The sequence below is a fragment of the Motacilla alba genome, chromosome 15 (assembly GCF_015832195.1).
Source record: "Motacilla alba alba isolate MOTALB_02 chromosome 15, Motacilla_alba_V1.0_pri, whole genome shotgun sequence".
Classification (NCBI taxonomy): domain Eukaryota; kingdom Metazoa; phylum Chordata; class Aves; order Passeriformes; family Motacillidae; genus Motacilla; species Motacilla alba.
The window spans coordinates 2,545,559-2,569,261 of NC_052030.1; the positions used below are offsets into that span (position 1 = coordinate 2,545,559).

At 42.6% G+C, this 23,703-nt stretch overlaps 2 protein-coding genes across 4 annotated transcripts; one reads left to right on the plus strand and one right to left on the minus strand.

Annotated features, from left to right (window-relative positions):
* The first annotated feature begins 84 nt into the window (after positions 1 to 84).
* GUCD1 (guanylyl cyclase domain containing 1) lies at positions 85 to 9,445 on the plus strand. Of its 2 annotated transcripts, none has more exons than XM_038152468.1 (6): positions 85 to 217; positions 1,945 to 2,029; positions 3,496 to 3,661; positions 4,397 to 4,488; positions 6,088 to 6,329; positions 6,806 to 9,445. In XM_038152468.1, the coding sequence occupies exons 1-6, from the start codon at positions 181 to 183 to the stop codon at positions 6,895 to 6,897; spliced, it is 714 nt and encodes a 237-aa protein (XP_038008396.1). In that variant the 5' UTR covers positions 85 to 180; the 3' UTR covers positions 6,898 to 9,445. The 2 variants fall into 2 exon arrangements, with proteins under 2 accessions (XP_038008396.1, XP_038008397.1); XM_038152469.1 differs by lacking the exon at positions 85 to 217 and adding an exon at positions 310 to 580.
* On the minus strand, positions 9,384 to 22,780 carry UPB1 (beta-ureidopropionase 1). 2 transcript variants are annotated; one of them, XM_038152466.1, is made up of 10 exons: positions 22,610 to 22,780; positions 21,814 to 21,985; positions 20,286 to 20,373; positions 19,506 to 19,600; positions 19,090 to 19,251; positions 15,976 to 16,145; positions 15,229 to 15,310; positions 14,346 to 14,388; positions 13,458 to 13,646; positions 9,384 to 10,634 (listed from the first exon to the last, which is right to left on the minus strand). In XM_038152466.1, exons 1-9 carry the CDS (start codon positions 22,708 to 22,710, stop codon positions 13,474 to 13,476), a joined length of 1,086 nt encoding a protein of 361 aa, XP_038008394.1. In that variant the 5' UTR covers positions 22,711 to 22,780; the 3' UTR covers positions 9,384 to 10,634; positions 13,458 to 13,473. The 2 variants fall into 2 exon arrangements, with proteins under 2 accessions (XP_038008394.1, XP_038008393.1); XM_038152465.1 differs by having other exon boundaries at positions 13,458 to 13,612; positions 22,610 to 22,779.
* Between the last annotated feature and the right edge of the window lie 923 nt (positions 22,781 to 23,703).

A 23,703-nucleotide genomic window follows, 5' to 3' on the forward strand; every position in this document is an offset into this window, starting at 1 on the left:
TCATGCCCCTGCCCGCCCGCACGCCCCGCCGCTCTCCTCGCCGCCACGGCGCGGGGCAAGCGCCCCGGGGCCCGGCCCCCCTCAGCCCCCGCCTCCGGGAGGAGCCAGCGCCGGGCCCCGGGGCCGCGCCGCCGGCTCGGCGGGGCCGGCAGTGAACGGGCGGCGGGTGCCGCCACCGCCATGAAGAGCCCCCGGGAGGCCGACGAGCCGCCGCCAGGTCAGTGCGGCCCGGCTCGGGCCGGCGGGGCCTCTGCGGGCAGGGGCGGCGGAGAGGCAGAGTCCGCCCCGCGGAACGGGCCAGGGAGAGCGCCCGGCGGGCGGCGGGGAGCGGGCGGGCAGTGCGGGCCCCGGCGGGGCTCCCGGCGGCCTCTCGGTCGTGCCGAGCCGCGGTGCTGCGGGCTTGGCCCGCAGGAGCGATGCGGAGTTACCGGCTCCGTAGGTGAGGTCGCGGCGGCGGGGAGCTGGCCGAGCGCAGAGGGGTTCGAAGGGTGATTTACAGGCGCGGCATAGACGGGCGGGGCTCTCGTCTCGGGACAGCCGACAGCCATCGCTGAAGAGCTCTCGGTGTGTTGGGACACAGGTGACTGGAAGCTGGACGGCCAAGAAAACTTGTTACTGCTCTCTGAAGCTTTCACGTATAAAACGCGTACCTCTTGTTAATGTGGTACCTGGCTGTTTACAAAAAGGGGACAGATTCATAACGTGCTAAGAAAATATGATGATAAAATACTTTAGAAATCTCCAGGTTTGAGGACAAGTGGGAATTGGTGGGGTTTTTTTGTTGTTGGTTTTTGGGGCTTTTTGTTTGTTTGTTTGGTTGGTTTTTTTGGTTATGATACTTGAGATCCTCTTAAGCTAGATGAATTACAAAGACTGAATATATCAACTGGTATGCCATTCTTTAAAGTCATGATTAAACAGGGGCACAACTAGGAAAAATATAACAACATTATCTAAAAAGTTCTATAAATCATATTACCCCAAAACTAAGCAAGTCCACGTGATGTCAAATGCATTTTTATTCCCATCATAAAATGTAGAGGACCTTGTTCACAAAACTTCTCAAAGGCCTTTTCTAGATCAAAGGTTATTGAGAAAAGCCCCTTGTGATTAACTCATTTTGGTCAATGCTGAAGTAGCAATGACAGGCACAATTCTTCAAGTCCTGCTAGTGGTGAAACTGAAACCACCACATTGCCAGCTCCGTAAAAATAAAACACTGAGGCAGAGGATGGAGCTTGTATTTTGGGACTTTTTGGCAGAGATTATTAACTTTCCCTCTCTGTTGAGGTTTTGACGGAATTAATACAAAAGGACATCTGGTGCCACTTGCGAGTTTTAACTCGTTTTGTTTAAATTCTGTAAATTACCATCCCTGAGAAAAAAGACATCTGTCAAAAAAGTTTAAATCTGTGGGGCTTCTAAGAGATTCCTGCCCAGGGATCTTGGTATGTTTTCTCCCACTTTGGTTGAACTCCTCTTATGGCACAGAAGTACAATCAGACACAAGAGAAAAGATGAATACCTGTGTCTTACCTGCTGTTATCCAGGAGGAGGCACAGCTTCAATTGAGGGGTGGTGGGTACATCACCCCACAAAAAAAACCCCAAAAACAAAACAAACAAAAAACCAACAACAACAACAAAACAAACCAAAAAAAAAAAAAAAAAAACCACCACAAACTTCCAAGGGAAAAGGGGGTGGAAAGCCAGTGATCTAGGTATGGAACAATAAAGGAGTATGAGATTAAACCAAATTCTTACCTGTACAGAAATACTAAATGCATGTTCCACTAAGAAAGAAAAAAATCCACCTGCCAGTCAGACAAAACCACGTTCCTAAGTTTCCATGGTTGTAGTGCTGAGAACAGGCTGACTTTTAGTGGCATGGAAAAACAAAACAAATCCTGTATGGATTGACATTGTTTGTGTCCTGCTCACACAGTTGACTGCATCCAGCTGAAAGTGCCAGTGATTCAGCAGCTGTACCACTGGGACTGCGGGCTGGCCTGCTCCAGGATGGTGCTTCAGTAAGTGGCTCTCTTAGAGTGGGAAATCCTATTCCATGGGGAGGGGTAGCAGGAAGCAAATACCAGGGAGAAGAGGTGTGTTGAAGCAGCCATGAGTTCAGTCTTAGGAGAGCAGCAGTTTTTGAGGTAGCCTTGGACAGTGACTGCTGCTTGGGCCTGGCCCAGCTCTCCAGCAGGAGCAAGGGGAAACATAAACTAAACTGAACTTCAGACCCTCTTGAATAATTGGCTAATTACACAGATGCAGAATACCTAATCGGCTCTATGAACTCTGCAGGCTGGCATGCATAAGCTTATCGAAAGTGTTGCCTTGTTCCTGTTGTTACAATTAAGGAATGATAGTTAGCTGTGACTCATCTGATTGCTTTCTGTGTTTTCAAGTGATGGGTAGGTGTATCCCAGTTTATGAGTGTGTGCTGTACCTGTACGACCTCTGTCCTGCTGAGCCCCAACCTGTGGGATGAGTGTCCGTGTTCCAGGAGTAGTTTCAGCTTCAAAATTGTGTTGCCCTCTGGGGTGTTTTTTGTTTCATTTTGGTTTTACCGTTTTTTGAACTAGTAGCTGTCCTGCTGAACTCCTCTTTCCTTCCACAGAGGAACATGAGCTTAGGTGCAGGAGAAATACCTATTTAGATGTCCACTTAGTAGATATGAAGCAGAAGATTTTCATTTCTCTCCATCCCTTCTGCCAAGACGTTAGTCCGTGTGCTGGTAATTTCCCATCTTGACTACTGTAACCTCTATTCCCTTTACCTCTTTGCCACTCCAGTCTGCCCAAAACTCAGCTTCCAAGATTAATCTTCTTACCCTGCTGATCTGACCTTGTTTGCCCTGCATCCTCAATTCCAGTTGCTTTTTATTATCATTTTCTTCCATTTGTTTTCTTACTTTCAGAAGTCCCTGTAGCTACCTTGCCCTGCCCCTTTGCAACCTGTCCCAAGCTTCCTCCTGACTTCCATCTCCCACTTTCTTCCTTTTGTGTCATCAGTGCCTAAGACAAGCTTCCTTTGAATATTTACTGAATTCCTTTATGGCTCCTCCTTTTAAAATCCATCTATTGTGTGAAGGAAGTTTTAGTCTTTAACTCTTCTTTCTGTGTTGGCTCTAATACACTTGTACATTACACTGTAAACCTTTCAGGACAGAGTTCTATACCAGCTTGACACTGGTACAGCACCTGTACACTTCTAGCACTCTAAAACAGTCAAGGCACCACACATTTCCAATTTTAAAATAGTCAGCAATAAATCCAGTTAAATATTCCCTATTCCCGTCCCTTAAATTTCTGTCTCCTTTGTGGGTTGGTTTGGCTTTTTTTTTTTTTTTTTTTTTTTTTTTTGGTTACTTCTAAACCAAGCCTGTTGTTTCAGTTTTTATGTGCTGTGATGTAGAGGCTTGGACTACAGCACACATTTTGCTTCTCCTAAGATCTGTGCTTCCCTTCCCCTGCCTTTCTTGATACTATAGGTACCTGAATCATTTGGACAATGATGAGTTTCAGAAAGCCATCCAGGAACTCCAGTTAACAAAGAGTATCTGGACTATAGACCTGGCCTACCTAATGCGGCACTTCGGAGTTAAGCATAAATTTTGCACCCAGACACTCGGAGTGGACAAGGGCTACAAAAATCAGGTGAGTATTCTCATCTATATGGCGAGAGCAGGCAGCTTTAAAAGCCTAGAGTGTCATGCTGTAAAAGCTCTGGTGTGTTACTGTCTGTCAACCACAGTTAATTTGATCTACTGCCAAAACTGGCACAGATCTGTTCCAAAGGCAATATGATCCCATATTGATTCCATCTTTTGAATTTTTAAAAAGTTTGCATGTAGTGTTCATGAAAGGTTCCAACTTTGGAACCTCTGACAGCCTTGGAGACTGAAGCCCTGTATTTATCTACAGAACAGGTACAGCCTGGGCAGCAGCAGTGTTTAGCTTCCACACTTTCCCCACCACCGTGCCTCAGCCTTGACCTGGAAGATCCACCTCTAGAGGTGAGAGGGGAACTCAGCCTCCCATCCACTGAGAGCTTGGCCTCTCCAGGACTGCCAGCAAGGGGCCAAGGAGGGCCTGTAGCAGTGGTGACTATTGCAAGCTCCTGCCCAGTTTCCTCTGGGCAACCAGACAGGCTTCTCTTATGTAGGCAGCTGAACAGCCACTGGATAGAAACTGCAGCAGTACCTGACCAGGAGCAAATTTAATTTGTAATTCAGAGCAGAAATCCTTGTCCTGTTTCCAGCAAACTAAGGGAGAGATCTTTTATCCCATAGCCAGAGCTCCAACTTACGCAGGCTCTTGCTAGCAGACTCTAAGTGGTGGATTAACCAAGGTAAACACCATTCCAGTTCAGAACTTCTGTTATTTCCACAGTCATTTTACAGGAAGCACTTTGACACAGAAGAGAATCGAGTGAATCAGCTCTTTGCACAAGCCAAAGACTGCAAGGTGCTGGTGGAGAAATGGTAAGCTGTTTTCTTTCTCTTTGGAGATTCTGTGGGCCCCTGCTTTTCTTGGAGGCACCAAGCTAAATCACTGAGAGACTGAAATCAAGCCCTAAGCCTTTTTTTACCAATTAGTGTCTTTCTCTTATATCTATCTCAAAAAACCTCATGCACATCAAGAGCTAATAATGAAGTTTGAAGAAAAATTAGTCATGATGCAAAATAAGTGATAAAAAAATGCTGATAGGAGCTGACTATGTTTTGAATTTGGTTATCCATTACACTTAGGCAGTAGGGAGTGCCTACAGCACTCTAATTGGCCATTGCTGGAATGAAGGAGAATGCTGTGTGGGTACAGAACTCATTGTTCCCAGAGCTATGCAAACATTATGGATCTCTGTTCCCAGACAAACATGCAAATTACAAGTTAGCATAGGAGCTTTTGCCAAGGAGACCATGAAATAAGTAACTCCATGAAAGAACTAAAAACCCAGAAGAAATGGAAAAACTGCAGAATTTTCATAATCAGCAGTGAAATTCTATTGGGGAATGAATAAGCATCCAACTTGAGCTGCATCCCTTTTTGTAGGTGAAGCTGGATTTGGATCCCTGCTGTCGAAGTGGGGTATATTATTAGGGGTAAGGAAAGAAGAGAGGATATGGGGCAACCACAATAACACTTGAATGCTGGAGCGTAACTTATATTTAGCAGAATCAAATGTCCTTTCTAACATGCATGGAGTCTCCTTCACTTTAATTAATAAGCTGTGACAGGACAGAAGGGACATGCAGTCCCTCTTGCTTTTGCAGTCTTAAGACTGGCCTTGATCAAGGCAGGGACAGAGGGCATATCTACCTGTGCAGTACTGAGGTGGGGCATCACAGAGGGGAAATGACACTGGGAAGGATTAAATAAAAACACATGAGTTCAGTCAGGTGGTGCACACAGAACAGACATCTGGAACAGATCCAAGGGATGAGTTTCTCACACATATGGAACACACCATCTGCCTCAGGGAGAGACAGCTTTTATCAGATGAGGTTATAGGTGATGTTTGGTGAATACTTACTCTCTGTAGAAAAAAAGTCTAAAATACAAAGAATTCAAAACTTCAGCTAGGAGAATCACAGTCCTGTGTGACACAGGCAAATCTGGGTACATCCTAATTTGGTTAGTGGTTACACAACATTTAACCACTCACTCGATAAAGATTTGGTGTTTCAGAGATAAGCTTTTCTAACAGCAAGAGAGAACACTTCACTTAAAATTTCCCTACAACAGAAGTCCCTCAAGTTACTGAGTTGCCAGCTCCTTTAATTCTCTTCTCTGGGGCATCTGATGTGTCATCTCAGAATGTGTTACTGCAAAATACAGAGCTGTTGTTCTGCACTTCAGCAGCAGCAGTGAAATGAAAAGGCTATGAATGCTACAGGTTCTCTCAGGCTTTGTCCATTGCAAAGCCTGTGGGGTTAAACAGCAAAGAGCTGTACCTGTGACTCAGAAGTATATCTGTAGTGTATGTATAGTATATCTATAAAGTGCCAGCTGCACTGTCCACCATCAGGCACTTTCTTTACACCAGTCTCTTTCAAGAAGTGTGTCTGTTTGTTTCCTTTCAGCACAGTAACCGTTCAAGACATCCAGAACCACCTGTCCCAGGGCCACGTAGCCATTGTCCTTGTGAACGCAGTCCTGCTGCTGTGTGATCTTTGCTCAAGTCCTGTCAAATACTGCTGCTTCCTTCCCATTGGACAGAAGTGCTTCTGCAGGAGCCCTGACTACCAGGGCCATTTCATTGTGTTATGTGGCTACAACAAAGCCTCAGGGAGTATTTACTACAACAACCCTGCCTATGCTGACCGTGAGTAGCCTGTCCCTTTTGGATGGATTCTCAGCCATTACTAACGAGTCTGACACAGAGGCACAACTGCACCTCCCCTCACAGCGCACAGGCATTTTAAGCATCACTACCCAATTTGTCAGAAGGGGTTTTGCCGCGGTAATTAGATCAGTGCTGCATTTCGTGGTGTGATTTAGTTGAAGAATTCAGATAGGCATTCCAGCATTTGGCTTGTTTGGCTTTCAGATGGGTTAGTGAGAGATGCTGAAATGTCTATGAGCAGAATATAGCAGAAGGGCCACTTTGGTACCTATCTGCAGCACTGCTTCAGTGAGCTCTCTAAGGTGAGAAAATCTACCTGAGTAAAGCTGTAACCTAAACTGCTGGGTGTAGTCTCTATACCAGTTTGGTTTGTGGATTCTGTTACATCCCATGTAAGAACCTTTCACCAGCAAATCCTTCTGAATTTTTTGTAACATTTTGTTCCTCCTTCCCAGGAACATGCTGCACCAGCATCAGCAACTTTGAGGAAGCCAGGACGAGTTACGGCACAGATGAAGATATTCTGTTCATCTACACAGACAGCTGACACCCACCCAGACACTCCTGCTCCTTCCTGCACAGCCTGCAGGGCAGCTGGCTGCTCGTCTCAGGACTCCCCTGCACACACCTCGCTCCTGGACTGCAGTGGGACCTTCAACAAGGGAGGCTTTATAGACATTGACAGGACTATATTGCAATGTCTTCACTTTTTTTTTCCCCCAATGGTGTATCTGATTTTGCAATATCTTTGGTTTTTTCTTCCCCTAATTTTCAAAATTGCCTATTTGACAGCAGTTCTAAAATACAGGCCCAAAGCCTGTTCACTTTCAGCTTATTTTCAAATTAAACACATAAGAAAAAAGCACCAAATTTATGAATTTCAACACTTGGTAATATTTGCATAGGTTTAGGTAAACAAAGAAAAAAATAGAAAATACCTGTTTCTCTCTCTGTCAAAGCATGAAGGGCTGGTCTTCATACAAGACCTATGGATTTGAAGTTCAGCAGAATATTGCAAAAGGGAAAAATATTAATTTAAACCACTTTTTTACAACAAAAAATGCCTTGTTGGCTCATCGGTATTGTCTGCAATGTAGGAAGCTTCCCATCTACCAAATTCACAGAGATTTACCATTTATGCAACTGCAATGCTGGAATTACTCCCTTGCACTACAAACTCAATCTCTTTTGGCTAAATCCTCTTGGATGACAGCTCAGAGCTCCATATTGCTCCAAAACTTTAGGTGGACAGGTTTTATTTGCACTTGGAAGTCTTTATTGCTCTTTGCAAAAAGCTCTGAATGTTATGCCACCCACATGTGCCAGTTTCTGCAGAATCCATTCTAAATAGGAACATTCTAAATATTTAAACTTATTAAGCAAATGCAGAAAATGATCATCCACACTAATAGTATATATTTTGTGTAAAGTGTAAATATCTGACAGCATCTATTGCATTGTATCTAAAATGCTAAATCATAATTTGAGCCAAATTTTGCTGTTAGTATTAGTTCAGTGACAGTCTCAGAAGAGCTAAAATCAATTAAGAGGAAATACAAACATACCTTCTACGAGTTAGAAGGCAGGAACTTGGATTGTTCTAGCTCTTACACCGCAGCTGTATGTGGATTAAGTTGTTGCAATATTGAGACATTATGTGAAATTGGTAGCAGCCCATCATAGCCCTTTCCTCTGTTACCTGAGGAGCACTCTGAAGTGTAAGAAAAACCACTTACTTCAGCTTCATCCATCCTAATTTCTTACAAGTCTCAATCTTCAGTCCTGCCTATATGAAAATGAGTAGGAAAATCAGCACTGATATAAAACTAGGAAAATTTGCACGTAAGACAGAGGTCCCACATCTCTGGCATGGTTTTAGGTAAAGAACTGTTCAAGTTCTGAAACTGTGTGGATATAATATATAGGAATCTACTTTCAGCATAGAAAGTTTTTTTACCAAGATAAACATTTTCTCTTGTCAGTTGTTGACTAACTGAAAACTACACAGTGTTGACTAAGTACTTGGTAGAATCGAGAGTGCTCCTTGTACAAAGGCAAAAAATAGTAACAGACATCTAAAATGCAGTAACCCGTAAAAAATTACAAAAAGCGCGTGACAGGAAGCTTTGTGTGTCAAACTTTGCTTGTCATTGGTGAAGTTTAAATACATTCTGGCAGTGATGAGCAACAGGTACGACGTGATTTGTGTAGAACTGGTCCATCAGTGCCACCACCAGAATCCCTCCAGAAGAAAGGTACAAAACCTCTTGTAGGTAATGCCTTTCAACTCCTCCAAAGTAAACAACCAGAAGACTCCTGATCTGGGAATTTTTATGTCCAGGGCCAAAATCGTGATGTTTGATTTTGAGAGAGTGTATTAGCTCTGTTAATAATTAACAGGTATGGAAGCTACAGGCCGTTAGAGTACCTCCTTAACCCATGCATTTTCAGGTAGGTAGTTCATTCAATACCATTAAACTGCCACAGGATTTATCTTAGAGCAGGCTTGATTAGTTGAATAAAAACAATTCTTACAAAGGCGTGTAATTGGCATTCAGCATCTTACTGTTTCCGATACCAAAAGTGAATCCTGGGCGTATAGAAAACGTGAACCTAAGGGCAGGCTTAGTGTTCTGCAGTGCACACACAGGTGTGACAATACCGACTGCTAAGTGTTGGGTAGCCAGGGTTTAAATGCTTCAACAAAAGTGAAAGATAAACAAAGCTGTCCAAGCTAGTGCAGACGAAAGGAGAGGTCCACTGGCACAACAGGATCTCGTACAGCTGCCAAATGGAAGATGGCTGTGAGAGATGAAAACACAGGGAAGAAGCAAAAGCCCAGTGAAAAGACTGAGTATGTGACACAAATTCAACTGAAAAAGCAGCTCACTGCACAGGCATCCAGAACACCTGCATTTTCTGAAACTTTCTTTCCTCTTACAAGACTGTCTATCAAAACACCCTGAAAATGTTCTGTTGCTTTGTTTCTGTCAGGATGTCAATAGCAAAGGAAGGGGATTTTACATGCAGGGATTTTATACATAAATATATTTTTATTTGTAATTAAGCCATTCTCAATAAAGGTTAAGCTCACAAATAACCTGGTAACATAACGTAGCAAGTGCATTTATTAACAAGTTTATTAGAAAAAACATTTTTGAAAATATGAAATTGTAATTTAGAATTGTAATTTTAGAAAAACGAAAACAGGAGTTCAAATATTTATTACTATTATTAGCTTCAAATTCATAGTTGCTGGGCTGTAAATTGTACTCAGTTTGCATTGCCTGAACACCCATATGAAGCAAAATTGCAGAATACTACCTAAGAATACTAAATATACTACTAAAATTTCAGTACTACCTAAGAATAGCAATGTATCGTTCCTACCTTTATTCCACAGCTGGTTTGTGTACTCTGCAGCCACCACATATCCTACTGGAGTGCAGCCCCAGGGAAGGAGTCTTCCTTACCCATCGTGAGCTTTCTGTTCTCAGTGAAAAGCATGCAACTACCCCAGCCTTGCCTGGGCACTGGCCAGGGTCTCTATTTCTGCTTCCCTTCAGGGCTCTGAGCTTCAGAAGATGCCAAAGCATCTCTCTGAGCACCACTTCTGCACCTAGAAGGGGCCCGGCAGAGACACTACTCCAGCTGTGGTTGTGTAAAAGGCAGCAGAACCAAAGCAGTCCTGCTTTACAGCACACACAGATCTTCACACAACTGGGATGTCTGGTACATTACTCAGCTATAACTGAACTGCTTCAAGTAGTTTGTAAGCAGAAAAAGCCAACAAAACCCAGATGAAAACAATTTCTGCCTCATTTCTCCCTAAATTATGCATTTGGGCAGAGGGTAAAAACCAGAAAGCAGAAACAGATGAACAATGCAAAGCTTACATAAAAATGTTCATGTCCTCTGAACTCATCCTATCAACTCTATCACAGTACACTGTATGTGTATCTACTCTAGAAAAACACTGGATGTATTTCAAGCAAGGAACATTAGACTCAGCAGTGTGAATGACAAACACTTAAGAAGCCATTTTCATACATAACACAATTCTGACTCCTATTATTTAAAATGGTTACATGAAATTAAACACAACATTGAAACAGCAACTTGTGATTCACAGTGAAGCTATAATCCAACAGTAACTTTGAATTTGTCTTGTAACATTTGAGTGTAATGAGATGCTCTCTCTTACTCTTTGATAATATTGGGTATAAAGAAAGGCTGGATTGCTTCAGCAAGCTTTTCTGCATACATTTCATATCTACCAGTCATCTGGAAAAGAAAAATCAAAGCTTCAGTTCTTTCAAGTAAGCTAGAAAAGTACTTCAGTAGAAAAAATTTATATCCACTGGCTGTTTGTTTCTATGACAATACATGACTTAATTGTCCCAAACATCAAAACCATAATTCCCTCAAAATCAAGATCTTCAGTGCTTTAGCACAAACTTTTTTTACAAAAGAACTTTTTTTTATGAAAACCTTTTTTTTATAAAAGAACTTGTATTATGCTGCCTAGGATTGTATTTCTAACTAAAAAAGAAATATAGTTCCACCCCGAAAAGTCAAACTTTTAAATGAACACCTTCCTGTTTTGCAGCTCTCCTTCAGTGACAGTCACGTCCACTGACTAACTAGTTATTATAGCTATTCTGGATAGCTGGAAGTTCAATGTGAAAGGTGGATTTCCTTTCTTATGCATCGACACTTTTTTAAGTTATGTCAATGAAGGCAGAGGAGTGTCTCTGTAATTAGGGTTTCATGTCATGACCTCGACAACCAGAGAAGCCTGCTGCCAGCAGTAAGTTTGCATATGTGTCACTCATAGTGTTGGGGTTACTCTTACTTCACCCCGTTAATAATACAAAATGTCAATGGTTTGGGCAACAGAGAAAGTGCTGGAGTGCTGCAATACAGCACCTGATGGAGTGCCATTGTCCTCTTCTGAGTGCACAACCCACAACATTGGCTCTGGGAGGGGAAAATTACACTTTTATTAAAGTTCTTTAACCCCTTTGCTGATCTCAGTTTAGCAAAGACATTCTACTGAATGTCCCTTTCAGGCATCACTGGGTGCAAAATGCAGATACCAGAGCAGGTTAAATAGGTTCCTACTTGGTGTTAAAGGTTTCCTGCAGTGGATGAGAAAACCTGTGACCACTCTTCCTCATTCCCCTCAGCAAGAACTACCTCTATCTTGGCCACAACTGAGAGGAAAAGGAAACAGCTCTCCCCTGTGACATAAACAAAACCACAGCTGTGCCTCAAGTGTCAAAACCCAACAATAGCACTCCACACCATCACCGTGAAATAAAGGTGCTGAAAGCACAGCAGCTGAAGACAACAAAAAATACACAACTCCACACAAATCAGCCAAAGGGCAGTGTTTTGCTTTTACTGTTTGTTTTTCCTAATCAATACAATTGCTTTTGTCCAGATACCCCTCCTAAGCTGGTAGAAGCAATGCTCCACGTGCTTCCTGACACACCAAGCCTCAACTCTGCAGTAAGGGCCTCAGACTCTCCTGGAAAAGCAAAACTCAATGCGTGCCTGACTTAAAAAGCTAAGAATCTTTTAGCACAACTTAATTCCATTATGGCAACAACCACATGCCTACCACAGGCATCTGTAAAATAACAAATGCAATTATATTAGAGAAGATGACCTGAAATTACTTCTTGGTTTTAATCCCTATGTATGGATTAGAAATATTAGCAAAGAAACTGAGCTGTAGATAAGAAATTACTATTTTTTCAATTAGAAAGCTTATTCAGCATTTCAAATCCACAGAGACTTTTCATTTTTATGTCAAACTGACATCAAAACATGTTGATTATTGCACCATACTGTAATGCCCAACAGGCAAATGAAGCAGCTCTATAAAATAAATGTCTGCTTGCAGTGGCATGATGCCCAAAAACTGACACTCCTTGCAAATGATTACTTATTGTAAATAACAGGTGATCACTAAAGAACCTACATATATTGTACAGCTGCTAGCCAGGCATTCTGGTCTATTTGCTAGGATTCAAATCATGCTGATCTTAAGAGGGACTGGGAAATCTTTCTAGTCTTTAGCAGTACTGAGAACTGGAACAAAAGATCTGTCTCCACAGAAGCAAACAAGATGTTTTCTTCATCAACAAAGCCTATTTCCAGAGTTGCCACTTTTTTTCTTTTTTTTTTTTTGTTTCAACAGGATCTTTGTGTGGCCTGTTGTAAACTTGATCAGAATAAAAAAGGAGAGTAGTTTGTTTAACAAAAATAAATCTGCTCACTCCACTAAATCAGTATATAACATAGCACCCCACAGAGCTTGCACTGGTACAGCTGAAGGGTTAGCAAGCAGCTGTGCTGAAGCAGCCACTTCTTCAACCAGCACTGCTGCTGGACAAATTAAATCCAATTATGCCCTCTGGAAAGATGAAGCAAATTAGCTTTACCTCAGAATACAAAAAAATAGTAATAAATAAGGCTTGTTAAAGCCATATGGAGTGGCTTGCAGCTATCTTAATCTGATTTAGATAAATTCAAAAGTGTGTTAAGATGCTTCAGAGATGAATATATACAGTACACAGTTCTTTCTCTGTAGTTTCAACATATCCACAAATTCAGGAAGTTAACATTGCAAGAATTTTGCCTTCAGAAAGTTCTCAAGCTTGTGGGTTTGGGTTTTCAGTAAATTTCACCAAAAATGACAATTAAGGCCTTTAGGAATATATACCATGCTAGACAGAGCCAATGAACCTGGCTCAGCTCAGCAACAAATGGCTACATCTGCTGCATAAGGAAAGCAAAACTCTTCCCCAGCAATCCTCAGAGCTGCTGGCAATCCACATTAAGGTCCTGAGGCTAGGGTTTTCATCTGAAAGCCACTGGCCTAGTTTCCCTGAATTTAGCTACTCCTTTTCCAAATCTATTTATGCTCTGGGCCTCCATAACATCCTGTTAAATTACTTCAACAATTTAAGCTCTGAATTGCTAAAAAAAAAAAAAAAAAGAAAAAAGAAAGGCTGCCTTTGAACTATTGTAATATCATAGAATCATTATCAAAGCTTGTTTGTTCTAATATTGTATTTCCTTTATAGTCAGGCTTACCTTAAAATTCCATTTGTCACTGACTTGCCTGCAGAGGTTCAGGTCCATCTCTGCCACCAGCAGCCCGTCCTGAGTGCGGGAGAGTCCCGGGGTCCGGCTGCCGTCCGGCGCAGCCACGTAACTCGAGCCATAGAAATGGCCCAACTCGTGGTGTGCTTAGAGAGATTTTAAAGAAGCACGTATTGCCATCTGCAAATAGGTTTGTAACTTAACAGGCAGTGCCCCACAAAACCTGACTCCATTTCTTGGGGACTCGCTGTCCTTTAGGCAAGATAATCATCTTGAAGAGTCACAGCGTGATCCTAAAATAACTGCAGCTTTGGCCAGTTATAATTTTCATGCACAGTACACCGTGCAGTTATCAGGAAAATCTCCCTGCATCGCCTTTCAAATCATGTACCATTATGCTTTCCCATTATTAAGTCTCTGGACTAAAGGCTTTGCTTTCATTGCTTTTTACTTTGCATTTAAATGAATTCTAATTGTCAAATTATACATTTTCAAAACAGCTGGCAAAGATACACCCATTCTATTTTCAATAAAAGGTCAGAGGTGAAAACACTGGGATTTGAGGCACAGAAAAGATGTTATTTCAAATTGCACAACTCCTGAGTTCTGCCAAAAATCAATCACATTTGTTGTACTACTAAGCCATGGATCCCACTGACCTTTCTCATGCAGCTGCTAAAAACACTTAGCTCTAAAACTGGCTAAAAAAGGCACAGGCACACTCTGGATGGAGCCACAAGCAGCCACAGCTTTCACAGCACAAATCACTGTGTTTCAACATATAAGTACATACAAGAAAATCTCATACTCCTCACTGATAATTGTCTTTAACTTCCAGCAAATCTGGGAACTGGTACTGAATGTGATTTCTGAACATACCTTTTCCACCATCTCCAGAAGTAAAGGCGTTCTTGTAGTACTCCTGTGAAATAAGAGGAATCCATAGGTGGCAGTATAATTCTGTTTCATTCAAGAAATCCTTGCTAGTCTATCATATTTTGGGAGTTTATATAAATCTACAAATATTTTTTTCTGGCACACAATCAGCACTGTCTAAAGGGAGTCATCAGAGAGGCCTAGTTTCTGTGATGGATAGCACAGAACACAAGGTCTTTTTGTATCACTGCCTGTTGTTCATACACTTTAGGGAACATGCCTTGTATCCATTTCACAAGTTTAAAGAGGCAAAAGAGGAGATATTTAACCAAACATATCTTTTCAGATCACAAAAAAAGGCAAACATATTCACATAGCAGCAAGGACAATTCTGGATTTTTTGCAGGGAATGTAATTTTAAAAATATACACATAGTGTAATTGGACCAGTCTGAAGGTAAGAATGACCTATTGCATGCGCTAGTAAATTTCATTATAGAATTTTACAGTCCAGAAAGAGATAGTAGCTGTACAACAGCCACAAGTTGTGTAACATTGACTTAAGGATATATTAATTTTTCAGTCATTTTAGCTAAAAGAATACTGATTCCAGCAGAGAAACCGGGAGAGTTAGCAAAAGGGCGTGTGCCTATTACAAAGATTCAATTCAAGAACAGGAAACAGCTGCAATCAAAAAGTAGGCTGCCAGCAAGAGGCAGCTCTCAATCTCTTCATCACTGTCCATCTTCAAATCACATCATAAACCCCAGTACAGTGGTTGCCCAGCAGGGGAACCCATGCATTCTAGTGCCACCAGTCCCTGCCTTGCACAAACCCATGCTCCAAGGCCCGAGTGATGGCATGAACGAAGCAAGGAACATACGAACCGTTCCCACTCTGTTGATGGGACACGTGAAGCAGTGGTTGGCTATGGCAGCGTTTCTGGCTTCGATGGGCCACAGCGCCTCGCTGCAACACACAGAGGAGAGGCATTCATTAACTGCACGCTTCAGAGCTAAACCCACACTCACTGGCTCACACTGCACATCTGCTGTCAAAGCAGCCACTCAGCTCTTAGGAAATCAAGTCAGTCGGGTGCAATTAATGTTGATGTGCAGAAGATTAATCCCAAGGGACAATTTACACTGGTCCAGTCTGGTTCAAGAGGCCTGATAATCATAAAATTGCCAAAAGTTTAAAAGAAAATTCCGAGACAAGGGTATCTCAGCTTGGTTCTCAAAACTGCAATTTCATACCATTCTCCTTAGGCGGACAATGCAAGTTGGTAAAATAAGCCTGAACATGACCACTACCTATTATATAGCAAAAACATTACATAAAAAATCTAAATAAACTCTCAGTTTTCAGAGCGCCAGCTGGATGCTAGTGAATGCTGTTTCAAAGACAGGAGATCTGCTGATGTACAACAAAGTTCTCAAAGAGAATCAGTCACTGGGAGGAGACTGGAAGCCCAAAATTCCTGGTGGAGGAGAATGCAGGCTCCTTTCTGAAGGCAAAACAAGGAGACTACACTTCCAAGACCTCAGCAAGGCGCCTTTTGGGCCCCAGTGAGGGGCTCAGGGGTTCAGTTAACCCAGAAAGGGAGCAATGGCACAGATCAGTTTGTGTTTTACCTGAGTGCCCCTATAGTGGCTGAAGGGTTAAAGATGATCTCTGCTCCATTCATGCTGTACATGAGCCAGTTCAGAGGGTGGTGGCGCCCATAGCAGATGTTCACAGCAATTGTCCCAAACTGGGTCTGAAACACTGGGTGTCCTGTATTTCCTTCCATATAGTAAGTAGACTACAAACAAACAAAAGAAAAAACTAAGGAAAAAGTCCAACCAAACAACAAAACCCACAAAGGCAGACTTCTTAAAAAAGTGCAAAGAACTACCTCCAACTAAAAAAGCTTTTTAATCCGTAGATGGAAGGCTGAGGATAATATGATGAGATTTACAAAGCCACTTAGGCAGTAGAAAAGATGGACACAGAAATGCCAAGGCAGCAGCAGGAGTGTGTACTCACTGAAAATACACTCTTACACCTGCTTGCAAGCAAAGGAACTTCTTTATATGCAGCAGGCAGTGCACTTCCAAAATGTGCTGCTTTCTGAAAGTACCATCACCAGGCTCACACAGGGATGACGACAGCGATAGAAGACCCACAGAGAAGGAGACAAAACATGCCACCCAACATTCCTGATACAATACTGAGGATCCCAAGGGAGCACAGAAGTTGCAGTGGCCAGGCTGATTCCTGACAGCATCCTTTGGTGCTGATCTGAGACAGAAGAGCAAGGGACGCAATCCACCATCCTGACCCAACAAGACACGTCTCTCATCACAGAAGGAAGGTGCTGTAAAGCAGACCCCTCTTTGTTGAAATTATCTGTTCCTTGTAACCACCACTGCCATTGGTCCTGAAGGAAGCAGAAACACCTGAGGCCTAAAACAAGCAGGTACAGCTGGGGAACAAACCTGGGCCTCCTGTACATGTGGGCCAATGGCATGACAGATACAGGGGGTCACCTTCTGAAACCATGGGCTACAGGTTCAGTATTCCAGTAAAATAATCATCTCATGTTTCTTGTTTATTATCAGTTCTCATGAAATTGCACAGTCCCTTGGGCAGTGATTTGATCTCCTCTCATGTCTGTAGACAGCAGACCACATGGTGGGTGCTCACACAAGTCTTTTTCAAAACAATTCTGCTGAATGAATATATTTCCATTTTTTCTCCTATTCTCAGTTTCTTTTCTTCCAACAGCAGAAGAAAAACAAGAATGCTGTTGCTTCAGGGAATTCATCAGTTCCTATTTCTTTATTTCACACCAGAGGTCACAATCCTCTCCACAGCAATAAACTATGATGTCTCAAGAAAGATTGATCTTTGTTTATAGGGCCTCCCACACACGGCAGAATAGGCCACAGACCAACCTCTCTGCCCTTTCCACTTAGTTCTTACTGATTCAATGGGCACAATTTTAACAAGGCTCCTTTCCCATCTGCCCTACAGAGACAACCCACAAGAAATAATTTCAAATTCGATATTTCCTTGAGGTTTAACTTTGTTGATAAAGAAAACAACATTAAAGTAACACAGATGAATATAATCCTTTCCCGTAGCCTGGGTGGTTTCTGAAGTTGCTTTATCAGAATTGTTCAGCTCAGAAGAGTGGACTTAATGCTTTGCTAACAAAGCCAGCTGAAGACAGTGCTGTCTTGGTTAAGCACTACTTGATTCTGTAACACGTAGATACAAGAAGAAATGCCAGATCATTCTAGAATATCTGGAAGCTATAAACAGATAGTTTTGTAGTAATTCTGGCATTTAGGATTCTAAGAACTAACTTCTTTTAGCAACTATGCAAAACTCCTAGTGAAACTCTATTTATACTTCATATGAGAAAGTAAAAATACTTTCTTTTTTTAGGTGTCTCTCATTACAGTTTCATAGCTGGAAACAATGAGTTTCTTGGAATCTGTTGATTCTCCACTAAATACTGTAAGCAGAACTGAAAGAATAATATTTAAGCACAAGCAACAGGAATTTATTTTTTGTTGGATTACATAAAGAACAAATAAAAAACGTGGAAATAACCAATGGATTTGTTAGTTACTACTTTCACTAGCTAAAGGACAGACCTGATAAAATAATATTAAATATCAGAATAAGTGTTAAAAATACAAGGTAAGGCCAGTGACTGACGGACTGTGCCAGAAATTCATTGTGTAGAACTCTATTAACGGCCTCCTCTGGAGAAACTCAAACCAGCCTGATCAGGTCTGCGAGCAAGGTCAAAACTTCCAGAGGTCTTTGAACACAAAGTTTTGACACCCAAAAGAACTTTTTACATTAATAAAAAAACACTTTAGGTTTCGAAGCCTCAGTTTGATGACTGGAGCAGTCAGACAGGGAACAAAAGCAACTGCAGGTATACAGCAGCCTCCGGTGCTTAGCAGAAATGCCTCTGTTAATTACTCACTTTAGCTGACAAGGAGAGATTTAGTTAGGTAAGACAATGTATTTTTAGACTTCGGTTAATTTTTAATCTTGATCTTTCTGCATGTGATAATTGTTTGGATGGATAAACACATTTCAGATCTACCAGTCTTTGCCTTTACTGCCAATTCCGTTTCTGATTCTGGAGGATGGCCCAAAACCTGCTGGGGGCTTCAGCTGCAATCATGCCATTAGTAAACAGAAGATGCCATAAACCAGCTATTCAGTAGGAGGCACAAGGAATTAAGGGATTCTGCTCGAATAAGCACAAGCAAAAGAACTGTCATTTCCAAGACAACCTCACAGAGAAACAGAAAGGCAGTAAGTAATGTTCATGCTTGAACCATGAAACAATTGCCCTGCAAATTAAAGTAAGTTCAATGCGCACACATGACAGACAAAACTACCCAGGCCAATCATGCACAACAAACATAACACGGCAGTAGCTTAAACAATCCTTTTAAAGGATACTCGACACTTTTGAAGTTTCAATGGGCTAAGGAAGAGCACCCAACAAGATTCAATGTTATTCTTCCTTTAAGACTCATCGCTCTCAAAAAAATTATTCCTTCTTGATAAATTAACTATCACTTCATCTCAGAAAAACTGATTCGACAGTAAGTGAACCACATTTTCTAGAAACACATTGCATTTCCTACAGTGTGACTCTGACACAACACACGCTGGCACAAACAAGAGCTGCAAGGTAAGCCTAACTTGATTGTCACAACACTGCACCTTACCTCATTGAAATCTCCAACCCTTGGAATGTGATTTTTCCTACTTTTGCCAAGGAGTGCTCCAGAATTAGAAATGACCACTGCAGTATTCCACAGAATTCCACCATGCAGCTCATCTCGCTCCAGGATTGGAGACACCACGACCATATTGTACTTCTTTGCAAGCTGCACAAACGAACACAATTCCTCTATTAGCCACCAGCCTGCAGTACCCCAGACCGACAGGCACCACAGCCAGCTGAAAACAGCTCATTCAAAGAAAAGGTAAAGCAGCATTACATGTTAACTGGAAATGTTAGACAACACAGGTACGAGTCAGAAATACAGCAAATTCTGCCTGCCGGTCCACTGGCATATTGTCTTTTCCTTCAAATGATGTCAGGTGGTCTGTTTTTTGCCTGCTAGCTTGGTTTTTTTACCTCTTGACAGAATTTTGTTGTTGGCCCATCCTCTGCTGACTCAGCAAATTCAGTCCAAGGAAGTTTCTCTCTTGTACAAAAAGCAAAGGGCATGGCTGGAAAACACCAAAGCAAGGCAAAATGTACAAAAATGTTCATGTCACTCAAGAAATACATGATATCTGCATGAATACAGATAAAAAAATTAAACAATTAAGAATGATTCAACTGCTTTCCTTGTTTAAAGGCAAAAGTTATTTAAAAATATTTTTAGCCAGGGCAAGGAGATCTGAGCTCGCACAGGGCAAACCAGAAGAGAATGGATTAGCATTTAGTGAATTCTCAGCAGGAGTAAAAAGACAATATAGCCCAGTCACTGGAGTACACTGTGAATAACCTGTTTTCACAAACATTTCATGGGCCTTCACTTGCCCATGAAAGTGAAGAGTTTTGCTTCAATTAAGCCTCAAACACCTCATGTTAATTAAAAACAGATTTTTAAATAGTAATACCTAGAAAAAAAATCCCCAAAGTTTTAGGAGAAAAAAATGAGGAAAGGATCATGAGGGATGCCATGAAGGAGCTCCGAATATCATACAGCAGTCTTCAATACCACACACCCCTCATGTCTCTTCCATACAGTCCTGCTACCTCAGACTCTTTGGTTTTTCCTTTAGGAAGCAAATCACTACAGTCAACTGCTGTATCTTGAAGACTTTTACTGTTCACTTACAAGACACCTGTTAAAATAGAGGGCACTTGACATCTGCCAGCCTAGAGGGAAGCACAGCAAATACTCACTCCAAGCCTCCTGGAAACACACAATGTTGACCCCACACATTGCAGCCACTGCCACCATCTCTTCGATGCGTCGGTGCAGAGCAGCCACCTGATTGTGAGAAATGTCACTCCGTTAAAAAGCCACACGTTCTAACTCACCTCTGTGCCAACTGCCTGGTTTTACACCCTTTGCTCACACTGAGTTTACACTGTTCTGTACTTAGTGCCATGCTTTCAGGGGGAGCAACTCGAGGTATCATTCCTCAACACAGATAATAGAGTCAGATACAGATTTTTAAAAGCATTTAGATGCTGCAAATAGAGAAAGCATTCCAATGGGATTCTAATTCCATGGCTGCAACATTTTTATATCTGGAAACTCACTGCTGCCTTACAAAAAGCTGAAAATCTAAACAGAATCAACAAAAACTGTAATTTTGCTGCTCATTATAAGCAACCTACAGGATGATGTTAAGCCCTCTGTCCTAAGAGCTAAGTAATTATGACCAAGAAAAATCATCAAAGTATTTATTAATTCGTTTTCTAGAGTATTCTACGCAAAGATAAGCACAGGTGTAGTACTTCGCATTGCTACTTTCAGGTTTCAAAAAAAATATTAATAAAGACAAGACTGCCGTCTTGTCCATGTCTACGAAATCAAAAACTGTATATTGATTTACAGAAACAGTTAACTAGTTATTCATAAAGTAAAATCATTAATATAGCTGGTACTTTATTCAACAGCTGTTATAAAGAATCCCCAAACTTGATCTGTTCACTGAATTAATGATCTGCATCTGTGATAGGTAATCTTTCCAAAACAAACTACTTCAGAAATGTTTTGTCCTGTCACTGTACAAAACTACTACTCCAGCAGATTTTATAAATGCAGTATTTTCTTTCCCTTTTTTAAAGCTGCTCTCAGGAGAATATTTCTATACATATTTGTCACTTCAGTGCTGCTGTGTCCAAGATGTTAAGAGATTATGATTTCAGAATAATTAATGTTGGAAGAGACCTCTAAGATCATCAACCAAGTCCAGCCATTAACCCAGCACTGCCAAGTCACCACTAAACCATGTTATCTTGTAATAAGATTTCACTCACTGCTGTACAAAGAATAATGAACACAGCTTTATTAATCTGTTTCCACTAATGGATTTTCCTGTAATGGAACATTTCTCAATTAAAACAAGAACTGCACCTGTGGTTTCCACTGGTGGCCATCCCTTTTGATTTTGTGTAAATGATTTTGTGTTTCATCTTAGAGGCAAAGGATTTTCATGTATAAAATGAGCTACTAAATATTTAGCTTTGGAAAAAGTGCAAGCAGGTTGGGTGTGCTAGGTAAACACAAGAGAGGTTTTTGAGAAACAATGAAACCAAATGTGTCACTCAAATTTCTTTACAGGATGCTCTGCAGTAGTGATGGGTCCAGTACTGCTAGACAACTGGACATTTCATGATACAGTTCCTAAAATCAACAACTGAACTGTGTTATGTCTCAATCCAGCAGAAGAGGAGACAGAAACAGCCCCAGTCCCAGTACCTGGACTGCCACTGCTGTGTCTGTGGGAAGAGGAATTTTATTCTGTATCAGTCCCACTCGAACGATACGTGGCCTTCTCAATTGCTCCACAGCAGCTTCAAATCCATAGCCCTGTAGTTCAAAATCTCTTTCCTGAGCTGCTGACAGTGCAGCAGTTGGCAAATCAAGTTTTCTGGATTGAACAGGACACAAAGACATTTCAAGATGACACGTTCTCTTTTTCTGCTCTGAATGCAAGGGACCAAGGGGATGACAATTCGGCCTTACCCTGCAGAGACAGCCAAGCTCCCATGCCCCATGTCACCCATCAGCCGAGGGACAGGCAGAGCCCAGCTCTGGCGCTGATCCCACCCTTCACCTCCACGCCACCATCGCCCACTGCCCTCCTGTCACTCCCAGACATTAACACCCTGCTGCAGAAATCAAGGAGCACACACGCAAACTTCCACCTGCCATACCTGGATTACAAACACTTTTCCTCCTATGTTTTTTCCCCAAGTTTAATCCCTACTTTTCAGGCTCCATGGCCCCGATATCACTATTCCAAACAGGCCTTCCGTCCCTGTCCGTCATCTTCTCACACTGCCCTGCTCCCCACACCTGGATCACCTCCAAAAAAATCCCAGTCACCTCACTGCAGCACCACCAGCCCTACTTTTCCTTTTTCCCCTCAGCCCAGCCCTGTGTCTTGCACACCCGCCCTCACACTGCCTCCTTCCCCTCACTCTCGGCCTGGACATCCCCGCGGAGCCGGAAACCCGCAGAGCGGGGGGGCGAGCCCGTCCTGGTGGCGCACCTGGCCTCGCCCCCATAGAGGATCCGCTTCACCTCGGCGAGTTCCCCGGGCGGGATGTGCCGCTCCAGGCACAACTCCAGCGACTCCAGCTCCCCGGCCATGGCTGAGGGCGAGCGCGCGCAGCCCCTCAGGCGCTCGGGGGGCCCCTGGACTTTGCCCCGGGCGGCCCCGTCGGCCACGCCCCGTCCCCTCACGGGTTTTGGCGGGACGGTCCCGCCCGGTGCCCTCAGGGCCGGAGGCCGCCGCCGCCGGGCTCCGCCGCTCCGGGAGCGAGCGCGGTCACAGAGGGGCAGGGAGAGCTCAGCACTCGTAAATGCTCGAGTTGGAAAAGGACCGCGAAGTCGGAGTGTCCACAAAAAGTCACTTGGCGTGGAAATCCGTTATGTTGGTCCCTGACTTACTGTATGAACACAGAGTAGAGAGAGAGAGAGAGAAAGGGGGAAAAAAGAGAGAAGGAGAGAAGGAGAAGAGGAAAGAAAGAAAAAGAAGGAAGGAAAGGAGAGGTAAGGAGAGAAAAGGAAAAAAATCACCAGCCCTGGTTCCATCGGTCCAGCCGATGGGATGTTGAGGGGATGGGGCCGTTCCTGGCCACTTGTCACTTCTGGAGCAACTCTTGTGCTTCAGACATAACTCATTTAAAAGCAGAACATCTTTAGGAGCTTTTTCTAGTGATACCTGTCCAACAACAAGGCCTGGAAATAAGTCATAAAAAGGCAGTGGTTCTCAGGGATATGTGTGTGTCCATTGAAGTTGCAGTAAAACTCTGAACAGGAGCCAGTAGTAATTAACTTTGAGTTTAACATGGATTTTGAGGCCCATTATAATTGGAAATCCATCCCAAAACCAGACTTAATGTCAGATAAAGGATTGAACCAATTAAGACCTGATCTGGGACAAAATAAAAATGCATCAAATAAAGGCCATTTCCTTCTGCGGGTCCAAGGCAGACACCCTGTTTAAAGCAGTTTTTCCCACTGAACCACTGGCCATGCCTTCTGCTTCAAAACACACAGAAGTTCACAACATAGCAACCGGGTTTCTCATTCGAGTGGAACACGAAGTCCAGGGATGGCTACACTTCTCTAAATATATCC